This window comes from Pygocentrus nattereri, chromosome 11 (assembly GCF_015220715.1).
Source record: "Pygocentrus nattereri isolate fPygNat1 chromosome 11, fPygNat1.pri, whole genome shotgun sequence".
NCBI lineage: Eukaryota > Metazoa > Chordata > Actinopteri > Characiformes > Serrasalmidae > Pygocentrus > Pygocentrus nattereri.
The window spans coordinates 15997979-16025721 of record NC_051221.1 but is presented as its reverse complement, the minus strand read 5'-3'; the positions used below and the strand labels follow the sequence as shown (position 1 = coordinate 16025721).

The following is a 27743-nucleotide window of genomic DNA, read 5'->3' as shown; positions in this document are numbered from 1 at the left end:
TGTACATATTGACGTATTACACTTAACTGAAGGGACCCACAAAATGATACACACAACTAGACTGCTGGAAATATGCTCATGTTACCTTCATAGTCCTTTCGCAGGTCTGTTCAGTTGCCTTTCCCTTTTCAGGGCGTGTTAACTCAGTTCAATTAGTAAGGTATCTGAAAGTGGGCGAAACATACAGAAATATATAATAAAAAGAGATTTTCCACTGCCACTCCTTGCTCAGCTTGCAGCACTGCTTAAACTGGCCTTACTCTGTCTGGGCACTCTGGATTGTATCAATAATAAAACACTCTGTCCTCTTGTTATCTGGACTGAACCTCTCATTACGGTGCTTGGCTGCATTTTCAGGGTGATCTGCACAGGCAAGACGCTCTTAGTTGGATTGACCTTATCATGGCTTACACCACAGGGGGATCAGTGACAGGCTGGACACCGGCTCGAATGCTGGGCCTCTCACTGTCCCCGAGCCCTTGAGGCCGCCAACTGCCATCTTTAAATAGATAAGCACTTTATATTTATACCCACAGTCACAACCTGCAGGGTGCTCTGGACCTCATACTACAGATTTGCTACAGCCTGCCGTCACTAAATGGAAATAGCCTCTTCTTCTCTCAGCAGAAAGGTGGTTTGCAGGTCAGGATGGGCCAAATGCTTTGCTTTTTAGATGTTGGTTTATCTGTCTTTTCTGCCTGTCTGTCTTAAGTCAGTAAGTAAGGAATTAAAGTCCTGTTTATGTTTGTGTCTGCTAGAAAGCAATAATGTATCCAGATGCACTGGAAGCTGCTGGCCGGATCGAGGGCTTGCCTATGTCCTGCCCAGAGACCCTGCCAGACCCAGAGGAGGAGGAGGCTGAGCTGAGCCGTGAGCCGAAAAGGAGGTGCAGATACCGTCCCAGTCTGCAATTACTGAAGCCCTTCAGAATCACAAACAAGTAAGATTCTACTGTTCCAGTTATCAGAGCGGATGTTACGCATGCTAAGACATGCAGAAAAGGCACACTGGCCTTGTGCGTGTAGAGGAGTGTAAGAGTGGAAAGTGCTGGAGGAGGCCTTGATAAGCAGGCCCTTATCCCCCTCTCACAGACTGCTCTGTGTTTGAGCACATACTGGCTGATAAACCTCCTCTGAACTTTTTCACTGCTCTGCAACAGTTCTGTGAGGCACCTGTAAAGTGCTGTTCAAACATAAGCATGCGATTCATCTTCGATTTGGCGGCACAGACTGAAAACTCTCAGTCTCCGGCTTTCCCTCAAGGCCAGGGTATTTTCAGAGGCACTGCACAGTGCCTAGTAGGGATGCAACTAACATTTCTGTTGTCATTTAATAGAATTAATATTCGATTAATAGTTATATCAGAGCCAGTCTGGAATTCAGCTTTACAGAACTTTAGCTTTTATCGTGAGTTTCAAAAAATCAGAATACGCCGTATAGGATAGCAGAGGGGAAAAGGTATCAATCCGATCTAATCCTTTAACTAATTTATCCTCAAATTGGCACTCACATCGTCACGTTGTGTGACGTGGTGTTTGCTGTGTATTTCCTCCTGTGGTCAGATAATGTGTTTTAGTACATTAGTCATTTTACAGAAAAAAATATTGTTTTGCTTTAACTCAAGGTTTCTGTATAGTATCGGAAAAAAAAAGAACAGAGTATTGTTCCTATCTCTAATCACAACGATATATTTTCGTCATATTGCCCACCCCTAATGTAAATGCATGTAAACATCATAGAACGTTTTAGAGTGCCTTTGTTTTTTTCCACAGTCAGTGTCATTAAAGACAGTTCCCAGACGCCTGATATGAGCAGCTTTGCTACTCTGTTACAGGCATCAGCACCCCGTGGACAATGCTGGCCTCTTCTCTTTCATGACCCTGCAGTGGCTCTCTCCACTGGCCTGGAAATCCCACAGAGCATCAAGCCTTAACATGGAGGATGTATGCGGCCTGTCCTGCCATGAAGCCTCTGAAACCAACTGCTACAGGTGAGGTGTCAGCCAGCAAGGTCTATTTTTGCACTGCTGTGTGGGAACTTCACACATACATGGTGCAGCCTGATCAGGAATTCCTATGATGTTTGCCAATGCACAGCTTCAACATGAGCAAACAGAGATGATAGAAAACATCACCTGGGCCAAGGACACAGTCAGAAGCATGGAGTGTGTGTGTGTGTGTGTGTGTGTGTGTGTGTGTGTGTGTGTGTGTGTGTGTGTGTGTGTGTGTGTGTGTGTGTGTGGGAGTGTGTGTGTGTGTGTGTGTGTGTGGGTGTGTGTGTGTGTGTGCTCATGTGTGGTTGTTGTGGGAATCCCTAAAGTCACAGTGGGAAATCATGGCTATTCCCCAGACTCACCTACCGCCACCCTGTAAGAGGGAAGTTTGCAGCACATGGGTGTTTATTAATAGCAGGGATTAGAGATTAGAGAGAGACAGAGAGAGCGTTATTCTCTGTGGATCGTGTGCCACGGTTATGTCATTACCACCACACTCTCTCACCACTGAGCTGCTTTTTGACTTCAGACAGAGCATCTGGGGACCTCACATCAATTCCATTCAATTTGGATTCCTCAAGAAATTATTCAGTGCCTTGTTAAATCTCATTTCACCATGATTATATTAAATCTCATCATGTTTTGACGATCAAAATTATTTTTAATAGTATGTTAAATACACATATGCAACTGAAGGGACTTTTTACACAGTAGTTGAATACAGACGACAAAGACATCACACTCAACTTTTTTTTTTGTTTGAAAAAAGCCAAATATTATTTTGATTTGATCATTTTTGATTTACGATTTATTTATTTTATTTATTTAATCATTGTAATTATTATAATTGATCCTATCCAACCAAACGTCTCGCTGGCGATACGTTTAGAAGCTTTGGTGATATTCCTTTAATTAGTTTAAGTCTTCCATCAAAAGAGCTATGGCACATTGTATGTCCACATTGGTCATTGTAAAATGGATCAGCATCCGCCTTTACTGCTGGGTGCACTGTGATTTTTTTTTCCCTAGCAAGCATGAAAGGTCATACAGAGCAAGGTTTGGATTGGTAATCATTTCTTATTGTAATTTATATTTATGATTCAGCATCATTACAGTTTTATAAAAACACTTTGAACTGTCATCGGCTAAATGTAAGTTTTAAGGGGAAAAAATTCCAACACATTGGTTTTCATCATTCAGTATAGTTTCAGTACCTATATCCACTTCCTATTTGCCCACGTAATGTGTTTTGATTTTCCTGCTTATAAATATGAACAAAAACATGATGTATTCATAATAAAATAAATATTATAAAGCCATGTAGTATAAAGCCCAGTCATTATTCATGTATAATGAAAAAAGTATTGAAATTCTTGAATGTGGTCTAGGATGCATTTTGGAATTATACTTCATATGTTGTGTAACTTTAGCCCAGGATGATTCTGCAGGCTGTTTTTTTTTCCATTCTAACTTATTGTCTTGAGCTTTGGTTCTCAGACGTTTCCAGATAGGAGATGCATATTGCAAAACAGACTACACAGGCTTTATAAAAGGAAAGTCCTTATCTTGAGAACACAGCTGAAATTAACTGAAGACACCATGTGGTCCACTTGATTGTCCCAGTGCAAGTCATTCTGAATGGTGATCCCCAAGACGCTTATAAACCTACTTCTAAAAAAGTTGGTACAGTATGTGAAATGCCACAAAAAATAAAAATGAATAAAAAAGAATTGTTAAATTAGTACATTTAAAAAAAGTAATCATTGGTAATTAAATATGAATAAATTCTGTGTGACCTGTATTAAATAGAAAACAGAATGAATACATGATGACATAGAGGTTTAACCTTATGAACTTTCTCTTTTTTCTTTATGTATTTATTTTTTAAAATTTTGTCATTGAAGAAGTAAATACACCCCATGTTGGGACGTTGTGTAAAACATAAATAAAAACAAAATACAATGAATTGCAAATCCTTTTCAACCTATATTCAATTGAATACACTACAAAGACAAGATATTTAATGTTCAAACGGATAAACTTTATTATTTTTTGCAAATATTTACTCATTTTGAATTTGATGCCTGCAACACATTCCAAAGAAGTTGGGACAGGGGCGTGTTTACCACTGTGTTACATCACCTTTCCTTTTAACAACACTCAATAAGCGTTTGGGAACTGAGGACACTAATTGTTGAAGCTTTGTAGGTGGAATTCTTTCCCATTCTTGCTTGATGTACAACTTCAGTTGCTCAACAGTCCGGGGTCTCCGTTGTCGTATTTTGTGCTTCATAAAGTGCCACACATTTTCGATGGGAGACAGGTCTGGACTGCAGGCAGGCCAGTCTAGTACCTGCACTCTTTTACTACGAAGCCACGCTGTTGTAACAGGTGCAGAATGTGGCTTGGCGTTGTCTTGCTGAAATAAGCAGGACGTCCCTGAAAAAGACGTTGCTTGGATGGCAGCATATGTTGCTCCAAAACCTGTATGTACCTTCCAGCATTAATGGTGTCTTCACAGATGTGCAAGTTATCCATGCCATGGGCACTAAGAGACCCCCACACCATCAGAGATGCTGGCTTTTGAACTTTGTGCTGATAACAATCCAGACAGTCCTTTTCCTCTTTGGCCCAGAGGACACGACATCCATGATTTCCAAAAACAATGTGAAATGTGGACGCGTCAGACCACAGGACACTTTTCCACTTTGCGTCAGTCCATCTCAGATGAGCTCGGGCCCAGAGAAGTCGGCGGTGTTTCTGGGTGGTGTTGATATCTGACTTTCACTTTGCATGGCAGAGTTTTAACTTGCACTTGTAGATGGAGCGACGAACTGTGTTCACTGACAGTGGTTTTCTGAAGTGTTCCTGAGCCCATGTGGGAATATCCGTTACAGAATGATGTCGGTTTTTAATCCAGTGCTGCCTGAGAGATCGAAGGTCACAGGCATTCAATGTTGGTGTTCTGCCTTGCCGCTTACTTGCAGAGATTTCTCCAGATTCTCTGAACCTTTTGATGATATTATAGACTGTAGATGATGAAATCCCTAAATTCCTTGCATTTGCACATTGAGAAACGTTGTTCTTAAACTGTTGGACTATTTTATCACGCAGTTGTTCACAAAGTGGTGAACCTCACCCCATCCTTGCTTGTGAATGACTGAGCCTTTCAGGGATGCTCTCTTTATACCCAATCATGACACTCACCTGTTTGAACATTAAATATCTTGTCTTTGTAGTGTATTCGATTGAATATAGATTGAAAAGGATTTGCAAATCATCGTATTCTGTTTTTATTTATGTTTTACACAACATCCCAACTTCAATGGAATTGGAGTTGTAGCATAATACCTTATAATACCTGGCATAAGCTTTTATGATGTCTCTTAAGTAGTTCTAATTACACGCATAGTTCTTTATAAAGCAAGAGTATGTGACTTTAGAAAGTTGGATTTCATTATTACACATTATAATATTGAACACCATAGACACTAATGTTGTAAGAGCTTCATCCCAGGCTGTTACAGGCTTTATAATATCTAAATGGACATACCATGAGAATATGCTGCTCTGCTCTATCTTCCAAATTCAAGAATTCCGAAACAAAGGAGTTGTCGATTACTGTTATATATTGGCTGACCTAGAGTAGCTTTCTGTGTCTAGCACCTGTAGCCAGCTAGCCTAGCATTGCAGTTTCCAGTTAACTAAAAAGAAACAAACTCAGATTTATACTGCAAATAAAAGTTATGCTTTTTAATAAACACACTTTTGAAGCAGTACCACATCCTCCAAAAATCAAAAACCCTTATTGTCTCACTTAATTGCATTATGTTCTCCCGTGTCTCCCATAGTTGTTGGGGGACAGAAGCAATTACACCCAAGAAATGTTTATCCGGATGTATGCCTGGTAATTTACCAGAACCCTGTTATAGTGTGTTGTAGCACCAAACATTCATGTTTATAATATTCTTATGAAGAGAGGTTATACTGCATTGTGACACCTGACATTAGAAAGTTATATACTTGTGTTATGCATGTAACTAGAAGTATTTGCTTATAAGTAATTATACATTTTTTAAGGCATTATATGGCATACATAACAGCTTACAATATGACACTGTAAGCTGTTACATATGCCATATAATATTATATAACACAATGCAGTATAATATCTCTTCATAAGAATATTGTAAACATGAATGTTTTGCACTATAGAACTGTTGTCGGCTTCTTCAACGTATTTAGGGTTTCAGATATCAAGTCCTCATTTAAACAGTGCTGATAGATGAAGGTGATATTTAACAATTGACACTTAGAATTAACATTTTTGTCTTCCTTTATATAATTTAAATGAACAGTAATGCAAGTTAGTGGGACTGGAAAAGCAAGTAAACCCCTACATTGAATGAGTCAAATTGAAATCAGGTGAAGAGAGGAGGAGTCTTATTTAAACTTCAGATGTCTGGTCTGGTTTGCTCCTTGTTATTGGAGCATGTGGTGTCATCATTCCTAGATCAAAATAGCTGTCTTAGGCCTTCAGAAAGAAAGTTGTTGAGGCCTATAAGTCTAAGAAGATATCGAAAATATTGGAAATCAGCCGTTCCACTGTCCAGAAGATGGTAGGATTACAACAGAAGTCTTAAGAATCCCAAATTTCAAAAATTTTTGGGAATTTTTGACTATTCTTCCAGAAGCACATTTGTGAGGTCCGACACTGATGTTGGACGAGAAGGCCTGACTCACAGTCTCCACTCTAATTCATCCCAAAGGTGTTCTGTGGGGTTGAGGTCAGGACTCTGTCTCACTCATCCGTGTCTTTATGGACCTTGCTTTGTGCACTGGTGCACAGTCATGTTGGAACAGGAAGGGGCCGTCTCCCAACTGTTCCCACAAAGTTGGGAGCATGAAATTGTGTAAAAACTCTCTTGGTCTGCAGAAGCATTAAGGGTTCTTTTCACTGGAAATAAGGGGCGGAGCCCAACTGCTGAAAAACAACCCCACACCATAATCCCCCCTCCACCAAACTTTACACTTGGCACAATGCAGTCAGACAAGTAGCGTTCTCCTGGCAACTGCCAAACCCAGACTCATCCATCGGATTACCAGACGGAGAAGTGTGATTAGTCACTCCAGAGACTCTACTGCTCTGGAGTCCAGTGGCGGCGCTTTACACCATTGCATTTGACGCTTTGCATTGCGCTTGGTGATATAAGGCTTGGCTGCAGCTGCTCGGCCATGGAAACCCATTCCATGAAGCTCTCTATGCTGTTCTTGAGCTAATCTGAAGAACACATGAAGTTTGGAGGTCTGTAGTGATTGACTCTGCAGAAAGTTGGCAACCTCTGCGCACTCTGCGCTTCAGCAACCGCTGACCCGCTCTGTCATTTTACGTGGCTGACCACTTCGTGGGTGAGTTGCTGTCGTTCCCAATCGCTTCCACTTTACTATAATCCCACTGACAGTTGACTGTGGAATATATAGTAGTGAGGAAATTTCACGGCTGGACTTGTTGCACAGGTGACATCACAGTACCACGCTGGAATTCACGGAGCTCCTGAGAGCGACCCATTCTTTCACTAATGTCTGTAGAAGCAGTCTGCAGGCCTAGGTGCTTGGTTTTATACACCTGTGGCCATGGAAGTGACTGGAACACCTGAATTCAATGATTTGGATGGGTGAGTGAATACTTTTGGATATGTAGAGTATGCTGAAATGAGCATGGAAGTCCCTGGAAAAAACTGACTCTAAAGGGCCACATATGTTGCTCTAAAATGTTTATATATCTTTGTTTATATATCTTTGTGTTATTGACACTTACATAGATTTGCAAGTTACCAGTGTCATACACCTCCATTTCATGACGGACCCTGGCTTTGGAACTTTACACTGATAAAAAGTCTAGTTGGACCATTACTTCTTTGGCCCAAAGAACACCACATTCTTTAATTCCAGAAACAGTCTGATAGGTTTGTTTGTTCAGACCACAATATACATTTCCTATGTGCATCTGTCCATTTCAGAGGAGCTCAAGCCCATTGAAGTTTCTGGCTGCTGTTGACACATGTCTTCTGCTGTGCATAGAAACTAATAGCATTCTAATAATAATAACAATAATAATAATAATAATAACAGTCCAATAATAGTCCCAAGCCTATGCAGCGATATTCATCATAGATGCATACTGTTTTCTAATGCAGGGCTGTCTGAGGGATTGAAGTTAATGGGCATTCAGTTAAGTTTTTTGGCCTTGCTTTTTACACACAGGGTTTTTTTTTCTGGATTCCCTGAATCTTTTAATGTTATTATGTGTCATAGAGAGTGAGATACATTAAATCCTTATGAACACGCATTGAGGAATGTTATTTGTAAACAGCTGCACTATTTGCATTTTTTGGCGAAGTGGTGAGCCTTGACCCATCTTTGCTTGACTCATCCTTGAGTGCATTTTTACAGACTGGCATGGCTCTCTTTTAAAATGTTTTCTGATTTAATAACATTTAAAAACATTCCCACCTCATGCCACAGTTTTGTCAGAATGTGTTCGAGGCAGCAGTTGCTGAGTGAGCGTATATTTAGAAAAAACAATTAAGTAAACTATAATTTCTTCAAATACAGGTTTAAGTGAGTTTACAAACCACTGCTTTCTGTTTTCATTTGCTTTTTACATACTGTCCCAGATTTTTTTCAATTGGGTTGGGTGTTTTGATTAATGGACAAAGCCGATGGTGCAAGAGCGTGTTTTAAATGCATTGCATGTAGGACCTTAGATTTAGTTTCAATTTATGGCCCCCTATGTTTCTAGCTCAGCTAGTGTCTCCTGTCTGAAATGTCCATGTCTGGATCAGACTTATGCCATCCACCTTTTCACAGTGATGTATTTATTATTAAATTATTAAAAGGAGAACTGTTGATTTATGCTATAAATGTTGATTTGTTGCTATGTTTAATCAGAGTAATGATAAAACCAATTAGTTTGATTGATTTGTTTAATCATAGTAACTTAAACTGATGTGCTTATATTAGCTTATATTCCTATTCATGCATCTTGATCACAAAGGAAATTGGTGAGACCAACTGAATGAAATTCTACAAATTTTCTGCTGTTTACATAAAAGCAGCAGCGCTGAGAAATCACGCTATTAATGGAGATGAGCAGATTAAGCAGCAGACATAGCTGCTTTTTGTGTCTGTCTTAAAGGATTAAACCAATACCATATTCTGTATTTATTTCTTCATCTGATCTTTTTTTATGATTAGCTCTACTTATGATATTTCTATGGGTTTGATAATTTGATCATTTTTATTAGACCATTTTCAACCTTTCTTTATCCCTTAGAAATAAACAAGCTGTTTTTGTCAGTGTGCCTTTAAGAATGGTATGGTATGTAAATGAGTTCTGTTCTGATTGATATATATATATACACCCACATGGACTGAAATGTTTTACAATTTCACAATTACATACTAAATCAAACTCTTTTGTTAAAAAAAAGGAGCATTTGATTTGGTACAGGACCTTTAAATGTTCAGGCAATTTTCACTGTTGTTCTCAGGTTATTAACAGTGAGCATAGCCTGAGAGTTGTATGTTGGCCAAAATGAGCACAAATAATGGAAACAGATCTGAATCTATTCTAACATTCCATAACAGAGCGATGCAGTAGAATCACCACCTTCAGGCCGATGCATCATCATGCACTGATTCCTTCTTTCACCTCCACTGTAAGCCATTAGATGCTTGTAAACAGCAGCAATATGTAATTGCCCTTGGTCAGTGCATGCTTGTAAGTCTTGTATTTACTCAGCTTTCATGAATGGGAAGATAAGTGGCTGTCTGTGTGGAGCCAAGCCAGCGCATTCTCTCCATTCACGTGCTGCCAGTGTTTTCCTCTTATCAGATTCTAGATAGGGGCATGACAGCTGGGCTCCGGCTGCTCTCAGTCTGCTCCTGGGAGGAGAATGGGTGTTACTTTTCACCACACCATGTCTCAGGGTGTCACTTTCTAGCAACCCTGCTCTGAGCCAGACTTAGCTGGGAGATGTTAAGCAGTCGAGTGTGTGCGAGCATTTTTGGTGTAAAAGCATGAAAGCATGAAGGTTTAACTAGAACTCTAGAACAGTTATGTAACTTGTCTTCAAAAACAGAACGGCTGAGGGGAGCCTGGGAATAGTTGGTTTCGATTCTAGCCATTTTTTTGCCCTGAAATCAAGGCTTGGGAATATCATGCTCTTCAAAATAAAAGATAAGATCAGATTCACCAGAGGCCATGTCCTCGTTTGAGGCTGAGGAGCGCAGAAGCGGAATTTCTAAGCCCAATCCTCGAAAGGCTGCTACAGATCTTCGCCATGGATGTCTAACCCGAGCGCATTTCAACTTGAAACCCTCACATCAAAGTCCTCCCATAATTGTAGACTGATCATTCATTTTGCAGCAGAGCAGTGCGGTTTGTGAGTGAGCTATGAGCAGTCTTATCAGATCCAAGCACTGTTTTTGTATTCAGATCCCTTTTTTGATTCTATCTTGCTGTTATGCTCTCTCCAATAAAATAGACATTTGGAGGTTAGGCTTCTTTGATGCTTGTTCTATGCAGTATTCTGGAGCTACTGCTGAACTTGTGATTTGATTATCTTTGGGCAAATTATTATGGAAAATGAACATTCCATGGTCTCTTTCCTCCTCACACAATACAAATGATTAACCCAGACCAATTATGTTTATGACCTGTTCATCATAGCCACAGTTTTCTTTATTCAGAAAGAAGTTTTAGTTCACTGGACCTGCAGAATAAATTAAGGCACCTGAAAACAGTCATTATCTAAAACAAACCTTCCACACATGGTTGCTCAAGCAGGAGGTTGGCCAAAATAAATATATACAATGTTCACTCTTACTCCACATGTAGCTGATCAGCCAAGACATGTTTAGTGACTAAAGTTTGCATCCTTAGGAGCTATGATGATTACCATCAGAGCTCCTAAGAATTCAAACAAGTAACAAGCAGTGGAAGTTTGTACCTGACCAGTTAGCTCTGTGCATACTACAGGCCTAAATCATATATTGCCTTAAACTATGTCAAACAGACTTACTTCAAGCAGGTCATAATTTAAGATTTAATTGGGTTGGATTTTGCAGGAGTTTTTCAGATCACTTCATATGTTTACATATTACTGTGAAATGTACGGGATGAAAAACAAGAGTTTTTGAGATCTCTTTCAACGCACTCGCAATCATCAGATTCATCCACTTGAGGAAGGGTTTTGAAGAGCAACCCACATTACATTGTCTTCCACACATTGCATGCAATTACACATTTCCACCAGAGAGGTCTCCAAATCCCTAATTCTTACATAATGCTGCTTTAAGTGCTTTCTGACTCTGTGACACCCTAGAGTAGAGTAATAATAACAGTTGACGCCTGAATTTTGTCCATGCTTCTGTTTTTTTACCATTATTAATATCTATTAATGGCTTCCAAGTAGCGTAACCGTCTATCGTCGGGAGATCACGAGTTTGATTCCCAGCAAAACCATAGTCATCTGTTGCTAAAGAGCCAAGAGAGCATATTGTTGTGTGAAATCTATGAATAATGACATGTATGTATCTCTCCTGTGTTTCGATGTTGCTCTCAGGCTGGAGGCTCTGTGGCATGAGGAGTTGAAGAGTAAGGGCAAAGATGGGGCATCTCTCTGCCGCGTTTTCTGGAGGTTCTGTCAGACCCGCATGTTGGTTGCTATCTTCTGTCTCCTTATCACCATGGTGACTGGCTTCATTGGACCTGTGAGTGACAGTCAGCTGTTGAACTCCATTCACATTAGAAGCTAAGCCATACTGCTCAGTATATGGTTCAGTGCACACTTTATCAATATTAGCTGCTACGTTTAGTCAGCAGTGATGATGTAAATGCACTAAAATGGCCCAAATTTTTATCTCCCTGTTCATGTTATCATATGATAACATATCATACATATATATGTGTGTATGTATATATATTCTCTTCACACAGCTCTTAAAAAAAATAACGTCTCATATTCAGGCAAGTGAAATCACATTTGCAGAGTGATTACACAGTGATTACTTAGTGTTACTAAGTGCTTGCTCTGGTATCCCAGGTGGTTGCTAATGTGTAGCTATCTGATTATATGATATCCAAAGTGGTTAGTTGGGTGTTGCTATGTGGTTGCTGTGATATGCTAGGTGGTTGATATAAGTATCCTAGGTACTTGCTAAAGTATCCCAGGATTGTTACTACAGTGTTTTTATGTGGTTGTTATGGGATATCAGGTGGTTGCTAGGCAGTTAGTTATGGTATCCCACATGGATGCAAGTACATTGCTAGTGTATTTATATTATTGTGATGTAAGTTGGATGCACAAAGATTTGCTTTAGGGGGGAAAAGCTCACCATTTAACAGTGAAAACAATCAGCTTTTTGTACTTTCAGTCAAAAAGCTGTATAAAAGCACAACATACCTGATCGGACCAAACAGGAGTTGGAACAGTGTCGATACCTTGAAAACTGTAGGATGAGTGAGCAGACAAAAAACCTAGCAGAAGAGGAAGAAGAATATACTGTCAGATAACATAAGTGTTATGTGTTGATTTGCTGTGCACAGTCACTGATAACATCCTAACATTTTTAAGAAATTTAGACAGGCATAAATGTAAAGGAGTATCTTTCACTGCACCCATTCACAGTTCATAGTGTAAGCGGTTTCATAATTTTCCTTAGCCTCATGGTGATTTAAAATTTAAGCTGAAGGCTTTGCGTATTTTCAGGTATTTGAAGTTGTATTAGCACCCAGATTTCCTCTGGCCCAGGGGTTGTGCTTTTCTTTTACACCATTCCTGCTTCATACTTTTATTTCTGCTGACACCTCATCTCAGATCAGCTTTCAGACAAACTGATCTGATGCACGTGGCGCCAGCTGTACTGGGTTTAGATTGAGTGGGTATTGAATAGGCCCTGGTCGGAGTTTGTAATCTGGTCACTGAGTAGCGCCTTTGTTTACTTCGTTCACCTTTTGCAGAGGTCACACCGGGATGTGGCTCTGTACTTGTCTCTGCTGACTAATAGCATTAGCTGAAATTAACTCTTGCATAATGACACATTTACCTTTCACTGCCAACCCCATTAAATACTGTTCACAGGCATCAACTACTGCCAAACCTGCACTCGTTGTATAATGCATAAATGGCTTATTATTGTCCCTTCCTTTGTCTCAAAATCACAAAATAATGAAAGTTTTATTATTATTAGTCCAGTCGAGGAACTGACTATTAAGCTGTTGTACTTCCTTTTAATTCTCTGCCTCTGGTTTCAGTGACAAGGTGAAAGATGCCACATTAGAGCATCACACTGGAGTGCACGTTCCCATTTTGGCAAAGAAATTGTTTGTTACCAAATGCTCATGCAAGAATGTTTGTTTTCAAAAGCTCATTTGCATTTCATGAACTCAAACACAGGCATGCGTATTACTGAAGTCCACGCAAAGCTTTTGTAGTTTTATTGAAAAAATACAGTGCTATGCAAAAAACAAAGACCACCCTTCATTTGCTTAATATCTGGTCAAAACAGCCATTAAGTACAAGTTACACATTCTTTAGCTTCTGGAAAAAACATATATTTACAGAAGCTTCAAGAATTATACATGATATCATTTTTGTCAGTATTTAGACTGTCAATGTTTTGTGTTTATTACAGCTTCCATTCCAAGACTTGCATTCAGTTTCTCAAAGACATTAACAGAGGTTTTTTCCACACCTTTAAAGTTCAGTCTTAGAAGCTGGTTGCATTTTCTGCTTCTCACCATCCAAGTGATCTCAAACACACTCAGTTGAGGTCTGGACCGTTGGTCTGAGAACACCAGTAGCTTCTTTGTTTGCTGTGTCTGTTTTCTTTACTCAGCAAGGGCTACTTAACAGCTGCACATCCTTTCAGACTCATAGTGCTGAGTTGTCTTCTCACAGTGGAAAGATAAACAGAAACACCTGTGAATTATTTCAGATCTGAAACAAGAGCTGAGCTCTCAAAGATGAAAGGTTTAAGTCCTGCTTATCTGATGTTGACAGTTTTGGTGAACCAAGTCACTGTTAGGGGTCTTTTCTATATATCATGTAATCATTTTTTGAATTCTAGTTTTGGAATTTTCATTTTTTTCACTCTCTTTCATCTCTTTCCATCCCTTATGCTTATATCTAGTCTCAGAAATTGTCATACCTAAATACCTTCAAATGGCCAATGAGGACTCCTGTTGACTACTTTTGATCTCTGTATTTGTTCAATGGTGCTCTGTCCTCCACAGGCTGTATTGATCCGGGCACTGTTGGAGTATTCTCAGAGCTCAGAGGTGTGGCTGTTGTATGGCATGGCTCTGGTTAGTGGTATATTCCTAATGGAACTGGCCCGCTCCTGGTCTCTCGCCCTCATGTGGGCTGTTAACTACCGCACTGCTACCCGCCTGCGAGGGGCAGCACTCGCGCTTGCCTTCCAGAAAATCCTGTGCCTGCGCAGCACTAAAGACATCAGCACTGGGGAGGTGAGAGAATGGCAACTACATACAGCTGTAGTTGTATGTAGTAGTGCATGCTATTGCATATGTTTGCATACTTCATCTGTGTTTAATAGTTTTTCCAGTTATAAAGGAACTAATTTTTACTTTGTATCATAAAAATTTGATCTTGCCAAGTGCCTCAAACTAGGTTTTATTGGTAGCCATTAGCACTTTTCGATGAAGAATTCAAATAAAAGTGCAGTGAAGTGTCTGTTTACTCACTGTCAACCCAGTAAATATACGGTAGGCATGTTTTCCAATAGTAGATTTAAGCTCCTTTTGCACGGTAGTGTATATATCTTCAGGGTTATATTATCCATGCTTACTTCCAAGTCCTTCTGACCTCAGAGTTTGTTGCATCTGACCTAATTATAATTTCGCCTTTTGCCAAGTGTTGCATTCATCTTTAGAATGCTATGTGAACTTAATGTGCCACGTTATGGTTTCCATGAAGCTGACACTGAGACTGCTGTTCTTAGTTGATAAACATCTGCTCCAGTGATGGTCAGCGGCTCTATGAGGCTGTGAATGTGGGCTGCCTCCTGGCTGGGGGGCCTCTCGTGGGGCTTCTGGGCCTGTCCTACACCATCTACTTCTTGGGACCTACGGCACTTGTTGGGTCGGCTATCTTTATCATCTTTTATCCTTCAATGGTGGGTTATAGCAAAATACCAATGATTTATGTTCTAGAGCAGTTTTCCTCCAGTCTTTAGAGATTGATCAGAAATTCCACATTTCCACATGCAGTGACCTAGCTCCTAGCTCTGTGGTTGTAGTAAAATTTAGTTTTAACAGGTTAAAAACAGGAGACGTTATTAACTCTCAGCAGAATGTCATGCAAAGGACTCTCTGGCTTGATATAACCTGCACTGAAATGAAGGGAAAAGCAGGCAAACACCCAAAGAGAATGTTACTTTAAATTAGAATACAAAACATTGAGCTTGCCTAATGGCAGTGAGAAGAACAGGACAAAGCAAAAGTTATTATATATCACAGCACAAATAGCAAAGCTCTTTACAGAAGACAGTGATTAAAATAATAAGATAAATTGTTATAATACAATTAAAAATTATTAATAATGTAAAATTGTGATTTAACTGTGCCTCATATTTTATGTTTTCACCATTTTTTTTGCCTTTATTTTTGCTTTTACTCTACAATATATAAGCAATTAGACATTAGCATATGCATACATATAAAACATAAAAAATAAATAATAATGTAAAATAACATAGGTTGTTAATGGAAGGCCACTGTTTGCATCAGGACGAGGCAATAATCTACCATCCACATAGGCTTCTGCACTTCCCAATGGCTTTATGCATACTGGAATGCCTCCTATCATTGCTAGAGATGAAAATGAAATGAAAATAACGGAATATGGGCTTGCCAGGGCTGAGATTGGGAACCTCTGCCTTAAAGTGTTCTGTCCTTCTATTGTGAGTGAGCCAGTCACACAGCAGTCCTAGATTAAAAGGGGTATATGTAGATTCGAGAATCTAGCCCAGCTATTCTTAATGGTTCGGCTTCAAGTATGCTAAGAGCAAAAATGAGACGTGATGGTCAAACTGGTTCTGATGCCTGTTGAACCACATTTTTATTCTGTCCCTGTGTGATGGGAGCTGGGGTAGGACATAATTGTGTGCCAAAAGGCATGTGGACCGGTTTGTTGATTAATCTATCTTATGTGTCTGTCTGTCTGTCTATCTATACTATATATAAGAGAGATGCAGTAGAAGCCTACAGAACACTTCCTAGTCCTTCTATCATGCTCCTCTGTTTTCATCTTTTCCTGCAGATGCTGGCCTCCCGCCTGACGGCCTACTTCAGGAAGAAGTGTGTGGTGATCACAGACCGGCGCGTCAGGTTGATGAACGAGATCCTCAGCTGTATCAAATTCATTAAGATGTACTGCTGGGAATCAGCCTTTGCCAGCAACATCCACAGTAAGCCACTAATAACCCAAAACTCTCCATCCACGCCAACAGCAGCGCTGACTCACCTAACTCACTTCCTGCTCATTCTTCCAAGAAGGAGAGATGGCCTCTCTCTCCACTTCCTCTTACTAGCTTCTTTCAGCACCTTTTTGGCTTTAAACAGCCCATATCCAACAATGTTTTTCCTTTGAGGCCCAATTATGACGTTTGTGTGGGCTTATGTACCAAAAACAGACATGATTCATTTTTATGTGAGCATTTTCGAACCTCTCTTTACCCCTCGCTATTAAACAGGCTGTTTTTATTGCCTTACCTTAAAGGCTGATGTAAATGACCTATGTTCTGATTGGCTGTCCTGTATTATGCCTCTTAAGGCAAGTTTAGGCAAGTTTATTTATAGAGTACTTTTCATACACTGCTGTCATTCAAGGAGTCAGAAAATACAGGGTTGTTTTAAGAAGTCATGTAATTGAGAATAGAAATTAAAACATGATTAAAATAATTTTAAACAGGTCATCATTCTAAGCTGAAAACCTGCTCAAATGGAAATGTTTTAAGTCTGGATTTAAAAGTGTCCATTGTCAGAGCTCTTCCCATGTTCTCTATCCACTTGTTCCACTCATATCTCTACAACATATGAAATAAATATGCTGGTCTTGCACCACTGAGCAATTTATAGACCAGTAATAGTATCTTAAAGTCTATTCTGTAGCAGACTGGTGGTCAGGGTAAGGATTTAAGAATAAGGGGAATGTGCTCCATTCTTTTACTCCTAGATAGACAGCAAGTCTGTACCTCGCATTGCTGTTCCCAAATGAAGTAATCATATAAAGTAAACTTGTAATGTTTTATCTTTATTTGACTGCAGAAAGTTTTGTCTCATTCGCTTAATGATGCTTTCAGAAAGCAGTCTGGGCTGAAACACTCCTTATAACTTCAGTGTGAGTGCGTGGGGCTAATCTGCTATAGGCTTATCAGGCTGATATATGTAAATGCTTTGGTTTTTGTGATGTCACACAATGGGCTAATTTTCCAGCTTTGTTTTCATATATGGACTCTTTGGACTGTGGAGAGAACAACACAGTGTTACATACATCATCATTTCATTTCTTTTTCATTTTGATTATTTCATTTTGATATCAAATTCCTATGATACAGTGGGTTGCAAAAGTATTCAGCCCCCTTGAACTTTTCAACCTTTTGCCACATTTCAGGCTTCAAACATAAAGATATGAAATTGTAATTTTTTGTGAAGAATCAACAACAAGTGGGACACAATTGTGAAGTGGAACGAAATTTATTGGATATTTTAAACTTTTTTTAGAAATAAAAAACTGAAAAGTGGGGCGTGCAATATTATTCGGCCCCTTTACTTTCAGTGCAGCAAACTCACTCCAGAAGTTCAGTGAGGATCTCTGAATGATCCAATGTTGACCTAAATGACTGATGATGATAAATAGAATCCACCTGTGTGTAATCAAGTCTCCGTATAAATGCACCTGCTCTGTGATAGTCTCAGAGTTCTGTTTAAAGCGCAGAGAGCATCATGAAGACCAAGGAACACACCAGGCAGGTCCGAGATACTGTTGTGGAGAGGTTTAAAGCCGGATTTGGATAGAAAAAGATTTCCCAAGCTTTAAACATCTCAAGGAGCACTGTGCAAGCGATCATATTGAAATGGAAGGAGCATCAGACCACTGCAAATCTACCAAGACCCGGCCGTCCCTCTAAACTTTCAGCTCAAACAAGGAGAAGACTGATCATAGATGCAGCCAAGAGGCCCATGATCACTCTGGATGAACTGCAGAGATCTACAGCTGAGGTGGGAGACTTTGTCCATAGGACAACGATCAGTGGTACACTGCACAAATCTGGGCTTTATGGAAGAGTGGCAAGAAAAAGCCATTTCTCAAAGATATCCATAAAAAGTCTCATTTAATGTTTGCCACAAGCCACCTGGGAGACACACCAAACATGTGGAAGAAGGTGCTCTGGTCAGATGAAACCAAAATCGAACTTATGTTTGGCGTAAAAGCAATACAGCTCATCACCCTGAACACACCATCCCCACTGTCAAACATGGTGGTGGCAGCATCATGGTTTGGGCCTGCTTTTCTTCAGCAGGGACAGGGAAGATGGTTAATATTGATGGGAAGATGGATGGAGCCAAATACAGGACCATTCTGGAAGAAAACCTGTTGGAGTCTGCAAAAGACCTGAGACTGGGACGGAGATTTATCTTCCAACAAGACAATGATCCAAAACATAAAGCAACATCTACAATGGAATGGTTCACAAATAAACGTATCCAGGTGTTAGAATGGCCAAGTCAAAGTCCAGACCTGAATCCAATCGAGAATCTGTGGAAAGAGCTGAAAACTGCTGTTCACAAACGCTCTCCATCCAACTTCACTGAGCTCGAGCTGTTTTGCAAGGAAGAATGGGCAAAAATTTCAGTCTCTCGATGTGCAAGACTGACAGAGACGTACCCCAAGCCACTTGCAGCTGTAATCACAGCAAAAGGTGGCGCTACAAAGTATTAAAGCAAGGGGGCTGAATAATATTGCACGCCCCACTTTTCAGTTTTTTATTTCTAAAAAAAGTTTAAAATATCCAACAAATTTCGTTCCACTTCACGATTGTGTCCCACTTGTTGTTGACTCTTCACAAAAAATGTCAATTTCATATCTTTATGTTTGAAGCCTGAAATGTGGCAAAAGGTTGAAAAGTTCAAGGGGGCTGAATACTTTTGCAACCCACTGTATGGACCCTTTAAAACTTTGCGTATTTCATCATGAAACATGAGTGTGAAGGCTAATTTTACAAGCATTTAACACTCTTTGACACCTAAAGCTTATAGAAGTCCCACCTAGAATCATTAGCTAAAGCCTTCAGAGGAGGGGGATGCTTGAAAAGGTGATTTAATACGGTGGACCTGTGTCATTTTAATGTTTAATCTACAGTATAATTAACCTATTCAATGATACATTATCACATCTTCTGGTGTTTCAGTGATCAGTCAAGCACCAAATAATGAGGAACCGCATCACCACTACTGTAATAAATTCCCATCTCTTGAATTTACATCCGTTTTTATAGGCCGTGCACCAGAGTCCCATTCCCAGCACATATTTACTCCTCAGCGCCTTGCATTTGAATTACACAAACACACCAGCGATGCACTGGAGGGGTTTTGTGGAGATTATGGTCGTAGCTCAGGGTTGTTTTTGGTGCACAAGAAGGAGCCTCTGGCTTTGATCCAGAATGATGCTTTCTTGCTCGTATGCTCGCAGCCATTCAGAAGACAAACACTACTGGCATGTGGAGGGTGCATCGGGGTGCCTGGACCACAGCCAGCGGCTCACGACACTCATGCAGCACTTTATCCTGCTTTACGGCCTCCGGGCACGAAGATCAGTCTCTCTACACTGCTTCTCCCTGCACTGCTGTCTGTGTTGTTTGTGCTAGAAACATAGCCTGGCCATTATAGATGAGCAGTCATGAACGCTGTGGGCACTGAGCTGTACAAAACAAGACTGTTCTCTTTTTCCCTCTCTCTCTCTCTCTCTCTCTCTCTCTCTCTCTCTCTCTCTCTCTCTTCTTTCCTTCTCTGTTTTTTCTCTCCTTTGTTGTCTTTTCTCTCTCCCTCTCTCTCCTTTCTCCTTTCTTTCTCTCTTCTCTCTCATTCTTGCTTTCTATCTCTCACTATCTTCTGTGTCTCTGCTGCTCTTTCTCTTTTCTCTGCTTTTCTCTCTCTTTTTTGGCCCTTATCCTCTATATCTCTTTTACTCTGTTTCTCACTCTCTCTGTTACTCTCTCTCCTCACTTTCTCTCCTTCCCCTGCCTCTCCTTCTTTCTCTCTATCTCTGTATAGAGGTGAGATCAGAGGAGAAGGGGATATTGGAGAATGCTGGTTTTGTTCAGAGTCTGACCGTTGGCGTCGCTCCAGTTGTGGTTGTGATTGCGAGTGTCTGTACGTTCACTCTGCACATGGCTCTGGGCAATGATCTCACTGCAGCACAGGTATGTTACACAGTGAGAGAGAGGAAAACAACAACCAGTTAATCCTCTCTCACTTGCATGCGCTCTCTCTCTCTCTCTCTCTCTCTCTCTCTCTCTCGTTTTCTCTCTCTGTCAATCTTTCTTTCTGTTTTTATAATTTTCTTTCTAAAATATTACCCAACACCATACCTACCCCCTACCTGCATTACCTAATACCATCTCCACCCCATACTCATATTACCCAACACCATACCTACCCCCTAACTGCATTACCCAGTACCATCCCTACTTCACACCCCTGTTACCCAGCACCATCTCATACCCATGTGCCCCAACAGTATAACATTGTCCCCCATTGTCATGCATAGAAATCTGGAAAGAAAATCCATTCTACAAATTGGCTTCACAGCTTATTATTCAGCCAGTTGATCTCATATTACCATCTACACAGTAAATGAAATGACTCGGTTTTGAACAAACATCTTTTTTTCATTTTGTCTGTCTGTGTTTGGCTGATGGAGAGGTTTCCTTCACAGATGAATCCAAACATGATATTTTTAAAGTTTTTTGAAATGAGTAAAATCAGTACCCAGTCTCTCTGACATCATTGTGTCCCTCAGACACATCTGACAACATCTGGAGTTTTAGATTGAAGATACATGCACAGAGAAAATGCTGGCTAAAGAACTAACACTTCAGAATAATGGCACATTCTTAAGTATTTTGCTTAAGTGTGGTTGCCAAGCACTGATTGTAGGACTAAGAATATAAAGTATAAGGTCAGTATGAGTATGAATTAGATTGGTGTGTTAAAAAAAAGAATGGTGGGTTAAGTGTACAGAATGAAATGATATTAAAAAAAAAACTGGTCATTTCATTACAATTCCCACAGTAAATGGACATTTCATTACCATTCCCATTAGGAGTACTGTAAAGTATTATGATTCCTGTTGTCACCATGGAAAAAAAGCTTAATTCTGCCCCTATACCTGCAGATTTCCACTGTCTGCATTCCTGCACAGCTCTGCTCTTTTCTCACTCCCTCTCTTATTCTCCCTCTCTGTCTTTGTTGCTGAAAATCCCTTAGTATCACTTTATCTCTTGACCTGCAGGCCTTCACTGTTGTGGCTGTGTTCAACTCCATGACGTTTGCACTAAAAGTCACACCCTTGGCAGTGCGTGCCTTATCTGAGGGCACGGTGGCTGTCAAAAGATTTCAGGTAACTACAGTTTTCCTTTACTTGTCCCTACACTGACCTGCTACCGTAAGACCCTGTTTATACTTGGTCACTTCATAGTATCTGGATTGTATCCTGGTTAGATGTTTGCCACATTCATTTACACTTGGCAGTCAAATGCTTCTTTAGTTAGTCAGACTGAAATGCGATTGTTCTGTGGGATGAAATATGCAAATCCACTCGTAATGCCAACCCACACCATGTGCAAAACAAACTTCTTTTACAGTTTGTTTTTCCACAGGAGTGTGTGTCCATATTGCTGTAAAGCATTTAATTTCGTCCAGTCCCCAACCCTGTGCGTCCTCCGTGATTATCTTCCTCAGAGACACGAATCACGTGCCCAGTGATGTACTGTATGGGGAGGAGTTTTGGTTGCACTTGGAGGCCATTGAGAGATGGATGTGTTTACGTTGCTATAACACATGGCTCAAATGCACCTCAGACCACCTCCTGAAGTGGTTTGAGCAATCAGATTTGTATGTGTTTTAAATGCATCTCAGATGCGTTTACACTTGCTTTTTATGTATCTTGGCCTCATCCAGATGTAATACTCAAGATGCATCAGTAATCTGAAAGATTGTCAGTTTAAGTTAACCACTGATTTTGCTGGAAAATATACCCTTTCAGACTTGGAGCCTCATTTCAGGAAAATCCTGGAAATATGAAATGACGATGCAGCTAATGTTCTTTCTTCAAACACTATGTTCACAGTGGTGTGTTTGTGACATTAGTGAATATCTCTCAGCTTGAAGCAAGTCATTATTTTTAAGTTTGTCTACTTTGCAACCATCTTTGCAATGCTCCACAGTCATTATATCCATTCAAGTCCAGACTTCTGTCTTGAATGAGGAGAGAACTGTAAATTGATAATTTTTCAACATCATTTTTGAATTGGTTAGTAATATGTAACAAAAATTATGAAAATAATATGTGGTCTTTGGATCAAATAACACACAAAGATGTATATTTTAGGCTATTTCAGCTAATAACCATACTCCATACATAGGCAAAAGTTTGGGTGGTCAAATAGTAGGCTGTGTTTTTGAAAGGGTTCAATTGGAGATGGGGTGCAAGTTACCAACACCTGGTTCTTGCAGAATTGAACAAGTACATGTATCTCACTCACACACACACACACACACACACACACACACACACACTTCAGAGATAGAAAATGCAGAAGAAGATTGCAGAAGTTCAACCTGAGGACAGCAAGGACATCCGGTTAAGGATAAGGTCTACATGACTCTGCTAAAGTGTAAAGGTATATAAGTCTGTCTCTTTACAAAAGGTATTATGCTGTTCAGTCTGAAATGAAAGACAACCTTAAATTGTATTGTTGTATGATGTGTTCTTTGTAAGTGAGCAAGATCCTGCTTATTTCAGATTGGAGATCGAAATTTGCTTTCCTAACTGTTGTTACACATCCTCTACAGAGAACACACTTCTGCACACTTTAAGGCACAGTTATTGTTTATTTGATTAATTTAACAGTTTGATTTTTTGTATGTTAAATTTTTTTTTCCTGATATGTTAAATTCTGAAAATACATAGAAATAGTGCACCTTAATTTGTAGAAAAATGCAACACTGAAGTGTGCTCTCATTAACAGATGTGATAACTTATGTTTAATTAGAAAATCAACAAAACACGTAACTTCATCGAGAGGTGTTCAAAATAGCTATAGTCCCTGTAGTTACTATGACTACTTTTAAAGTGAATGGCCTTCTCACAGTGTATTTGCAATGTACAGCATTGCAATCTCATTCATATTTTAGCCAATGTACTGTGTTGTATTACTCTTATAATATCTCTGGTTACAGTACAAATATGTCAGCAAAACATCTTTCTCTTAACCGGCAATGTTCTTACTTTTGTTCACAGTTGAGTTTACATTTCCAGTCATTTTCCTAGGTCTCATCCCAGTATATTGCTGGATCAACTTTTCCAGCAGCCAGAATTCTTCACACGTACTTCCTGGAAAATTTACTGCTGCAACTGCATTTGTGACAGAAGTTTGAGTCTATCATTTTGCTCTGTACCCTGTACCAGCTCACCACCACTGCTTCTGTTTCCTCCCACAGAGGCTCTTCATGTTGGAGGACCGGGAGTCGATCTCTGTCAAAATGGAGGATCCTGAGAATGCGGTGGAGTTCCGGGACGTCACACTGGCGTGGGAAAAAGCTCGCCCCCCGCAGGGCAAAGGGCAGGCTAGCCGAAAAAGAGGGGGCATGCAGAGAGTGCTGAGGAGGGAGAAGCTCAGCCTTTACATCAGCTCAGAGGAGGAGAAAAGCAAAGGTGAAGGCCCTAATGTTCAGCACCTCCTCACGCACATGGAGCAGGAGAGCCCCCAGAGCACCATCTCCTCCACCCAAAGCATCCGCCCACTGCTGCACAAAACCCTGCACCGCATCCACCTGTACATCCGCAAGGTACTGCCTCATTCAGCCTCGCTCACACTGCCACCACTGCATCACCGTCAGAATGAAACCTCACCTCTTTTCATGTCTGAGTGTTACATTTTGGGGCAGTAGGTGGCAAAGTCACAGAAAACCCTTTTTGTGTGATTAGGATACTTGGCACAGAAAACAGAGTACTGTGCAAAAGTTTTAGACATCTGAGGAAATTATATTTCTAAAGCTATTTATCTGGACAGTAAGCATTTATTTACTCAGAAAATTTTAAAGATATTCTGATAGTAGAATAAATAGAAATAAAAGTAATACAGTAAGTAGTGATTTTGATATGTCAGGATGTTAGTTTAACCATTTCCAAACCACTCCTCGAGGAAACCCAGAATTATTTGTAGTTATCATCCAGTAATTAGTCAATGCTTTATTAAATTAATCCAGATACGCTGCTAATGAAATGTAACAAATCCATGCAACGATTGAGGACGTCCTACAGAAGACATTCTTGTTACTGTACTGATGTCTGTTTGCATTTACTATAATATTCCCATGCAAATTTGGCGCTGAGATAAATAGTTTCAAACTCTTTGTGAGGTTGCCTCAGGTGACTCAAGCACAGTACTCTACATAGTACACTATGTATGCAACGCACTATTTTGACCAGGACAGTTTGTAGTGTAGTTTAAACTCATTATGGTTGTTCAAGTGCAATATTAACTAGTCTTTAACAAAACTATGGAAAACAACTTTAAAAAACTCACAATTTAACCACATTTCACAGAGACAGAAATACTTAAAGAGTATCTGAAATATTCACAGGTTTATGAGCTTCTTGGCAAAAAATCACAACAGATGCATCATCTATCGTTTCAGAGTTGTACTCAATTTGCCGCTGTATGTGATTTAGAATTTTTCAGCAAGTGTTTGTATGATTTTTGCATTGCCTACACCCACCATCCTAATCCGCTAAGTAATAAGTGTAATTTAGAATTTTGAACCGTTTCTGTTGGTCCCTTCATCATGAAATGTTCACACAGTGTTAACGACAGCTGGTGTTTTTAAAGAGTGGTTTGGTTTTTGAAAGATAAAAAATGAAAGAAGCAGAGTTATAAAGCTTTGTCATTCCTGTCATTTCCTCTAACATGTTGTCATAAATACATCACTGTGTAAATTAGTCTGCAGTGCCAGCTGCTCTTAGTTTAGAGTCAGTTCAGTTTCTGGTTTACACATTAAATCTGTCGTATTTGATATATTCGCATTTATTTACCTTTCTGTCTCTCAAAATCAGTCAGATTGGCCCTGTATGAGAGCTGCAGCCTATGCCATTAAAACGTCTGCTATTAATGCTTTTAATTACTGAATTGCTAAATTTCTTTACTTATATATCTGCTTGTCAGAAATAAACAGCCCAAAATGGCAACACAGCTTGTAGTTATGACTTCTAAGTATTGACCTCTTCACTTTGATGAAGCAGCCTGAAAAAAGCATTTAATGATCAGCTGTAGCTGAATGCAGGCTTATACACAGTCCGTCTTGCAGTGTGATGCAGTCAGGTTAAATGTCAGGTGTTTGTATGTCCACAGGGTGCACTGGTAGGGGTGTGTGGAGCTGTGGGCAGTGGAAAAAGCTCCCTGCTGTCGGCTCTCCTGGGACAGGTGATCACACTGCACATCAGAACATTTCCTCTCAGCTCTCTCTGCAGTCTCTGCTGTGAAATGCCCCCTTATCTGTGTAAGGTTACGTTCAGGCTGAGCTGCTCCAGTTTCACCACATATGAGGCAGGTGATCCAGTTCAGATAGCCTGTCTGGGTTGTATTGGAAGCTGGAACAGAATAAAAAATAGACTGGCTAGTATTATCTGGCCTCCAGAATCAGGTTGGCTGTTTGAAACACATACACTGCCTGTTAAAAGTCTTTAGTAAAGAATAGCCGAGTAAGAATAAGAGGAGAACAGTACCACACATATTTTGGCCAATGTTAGTGACAGTGCCATCTTGGTAATAATGCCGAAACCTGCACATTTTATCCTCTTGTTCTGATGTCAGCTCTCATCAACACTCAAGCCTTTCAAGTGATTTAGAGCGAGAGATTTTCCATACAATGTAGCTGTTGCAGTGTTACCATTACTGTTAATTGTCATGAGAGATGCCATAATGTTTAATGTCAGAATAGCTTATGTCATAGTTATGTCAGTGTTATGTAACAGGGTTTAAGTAAGATGATTACAGGCTTTCAAAATGCGCCTTGTTTGGACAAGACTACTCTCAAATCGTTATATAGGCAAAACCTGTTTTTCAAATCAAGGAGGACATTTAAACTGCTTTTCAAATCAAGGAGGACATTTAAACTGCTTTTCAAATCAAGGAGGACATTTTACTGAACATGAAGCTGAATATTCAAAGTGTTAGCAAAAAGCTGTTTTCTGTTAAGGAGCCAATGTCATGTGAAAAGAGTTTGATATATGGACATGTAAAATTTCAAAATGTACCATTCACTCCTTAGTCTGTACATATATTGAAACGAAATGGCAAAAGAATGAATTTTTGTAATATCAAAAAACCAAAGATTTACATATCTGCCTAAGTTTACAGTAGTTTAGCTCTGCCCATTCAGTAAGAGGTTAAAAATGATGCATAATACAAGGCAGCCAATCATAAAGGTGTAGTTTATCAGTCTTAAAGGTGTAATAACAGAAACAGCCTGTTTAATTCTAAGGGTGTCTCCAAACTTTGTATCTAGGTCCTAGCTATATCTGCCTCTCTCTGTATCCTGTAGATGACCCTGCTGGCTGGAGCAGTGACTGCAGATGGAGGCTTTGCCTATGCAGCCCAGCAGGCCTGGATCCTCAACAGCTCCCTGAGGGAGAACATCCTGTTTGGGAGAGAGTACATAGAGGAAAAGTAAGATCTGGGATTGGCTGGAAAGACAGTGTGCACAGATCAAGGCTTGTTTACATGAGCTTGTAAAACTGCTGCGGCTTTGACATTTCTTTGGTGCTGTGCTTTTCTTACATCAGGTATAATGCAGTTCTGGAGGCCTGCTGCTTAATTCCTGATATTACAGAGCTACCTTACGGTGACATGACTGAGGTAATTACACTCCGCTAGACTCAAAATGCCATTTCTGCCCCCGCTATCGTGAGTTACATCGAAAAATGCGCTTTTTATGCCTTCACTGCTGTCCCCCTATGAACTATTGTTAGTTAAACTGATCTACAGGCTCTACACATTACAGTAGGCTGATGGTTCACAGTCCTGGTCCTGGAGTATCTCTGCCCTGCATGTTTAGCGTTTTCCCTGCTTTAACACACTCATTTAAACTCATGGGGGGCTTGTTAAATAGTTGATTAATTGAATCATGTGTATTAGAGCAGGAAAACACTGGATTGTCCAGTACAGGAGAGAGAGGCTATACAAATTTTACTATTAGAGATTAAATCAGTATAATACTCAGTGTCTATCAGCAGAAAATGCTGGATCATACACTATAGTTCAAAGGGTTAGAATCACTTGGCATAATAATAAATGATTCATAATAATCAATAATACCTTACAGAGTGGACATTGTAAATGTATTGTAAACTAGACATAAAAACATAAATAGGTGTATTTGC

General features: G+C 39.9%; 1 protein-coding gene across 2 annotated transcripts in view; it reads left to right on the top strand.

Moving 5' to 3' along the window:
* wu:fb13g09 (multidrug resistance-associated protein 5) overlaps nucleotides 1-27743 on the top strand; it is a 52142-nt gene that overhangs the window by 703 nt on the left and 23696 nt on the right. The window contains exons 1-13 of one of the 2 annotated variants that reach the window (XM_017721482.2): nucleotides 592-642; nucleotides 759-940; nucleotides 1834-1989; nucleotides 11622-11769; nucleotides 14294-14527; nucleotides 15022-15195; nucleotides 16341-16488; nucleotides 20354-20502; nucleotides 21594-21701; nucleotides 23804-24151; nucleotides 25714-25785; nucleotides 26906-27030; nucleotides 27147-27219. In XM_017721482.2, coding sequence (XP_017576971.1) covers nucleotides 768-940; nucleotides 1834-1989; nucleotides 11622-11769; nucleotides 14294-14527; nucleotides 15022-15195; nucleotides 16341-16488; nucleotides 20354-20502; nucleotides 21594-21701; nucleotides 23804-24151; nucleotides 25714-25785; nucleotides 26906-27030; nucleotides 27147-27219 — 1908 coding nt within the window. In that variant the 5' untranslated portion in view covers nucleotides 592-642; nucleotides 759-767. Of the gene's footprint in view, nucleotides 1-591; nucleotides 643-758; nucleotides 941-1833; nucleotides 1990-11621; nucleotides 11770-14293; nucleotides 14528-15021; nucleotides 15196-16340; nucleotides 16489-20353; nucleotides 20503-21593; nucleotides 21702-23803; nucleotides 24152-25713; nucleotides 25786-26905; nucleotides 27031-27146; nucleotides 27220-27743 lie in introns of those variants that run through there. The other variant, XM_017721481.2, reaches the window with a different exon arrangement.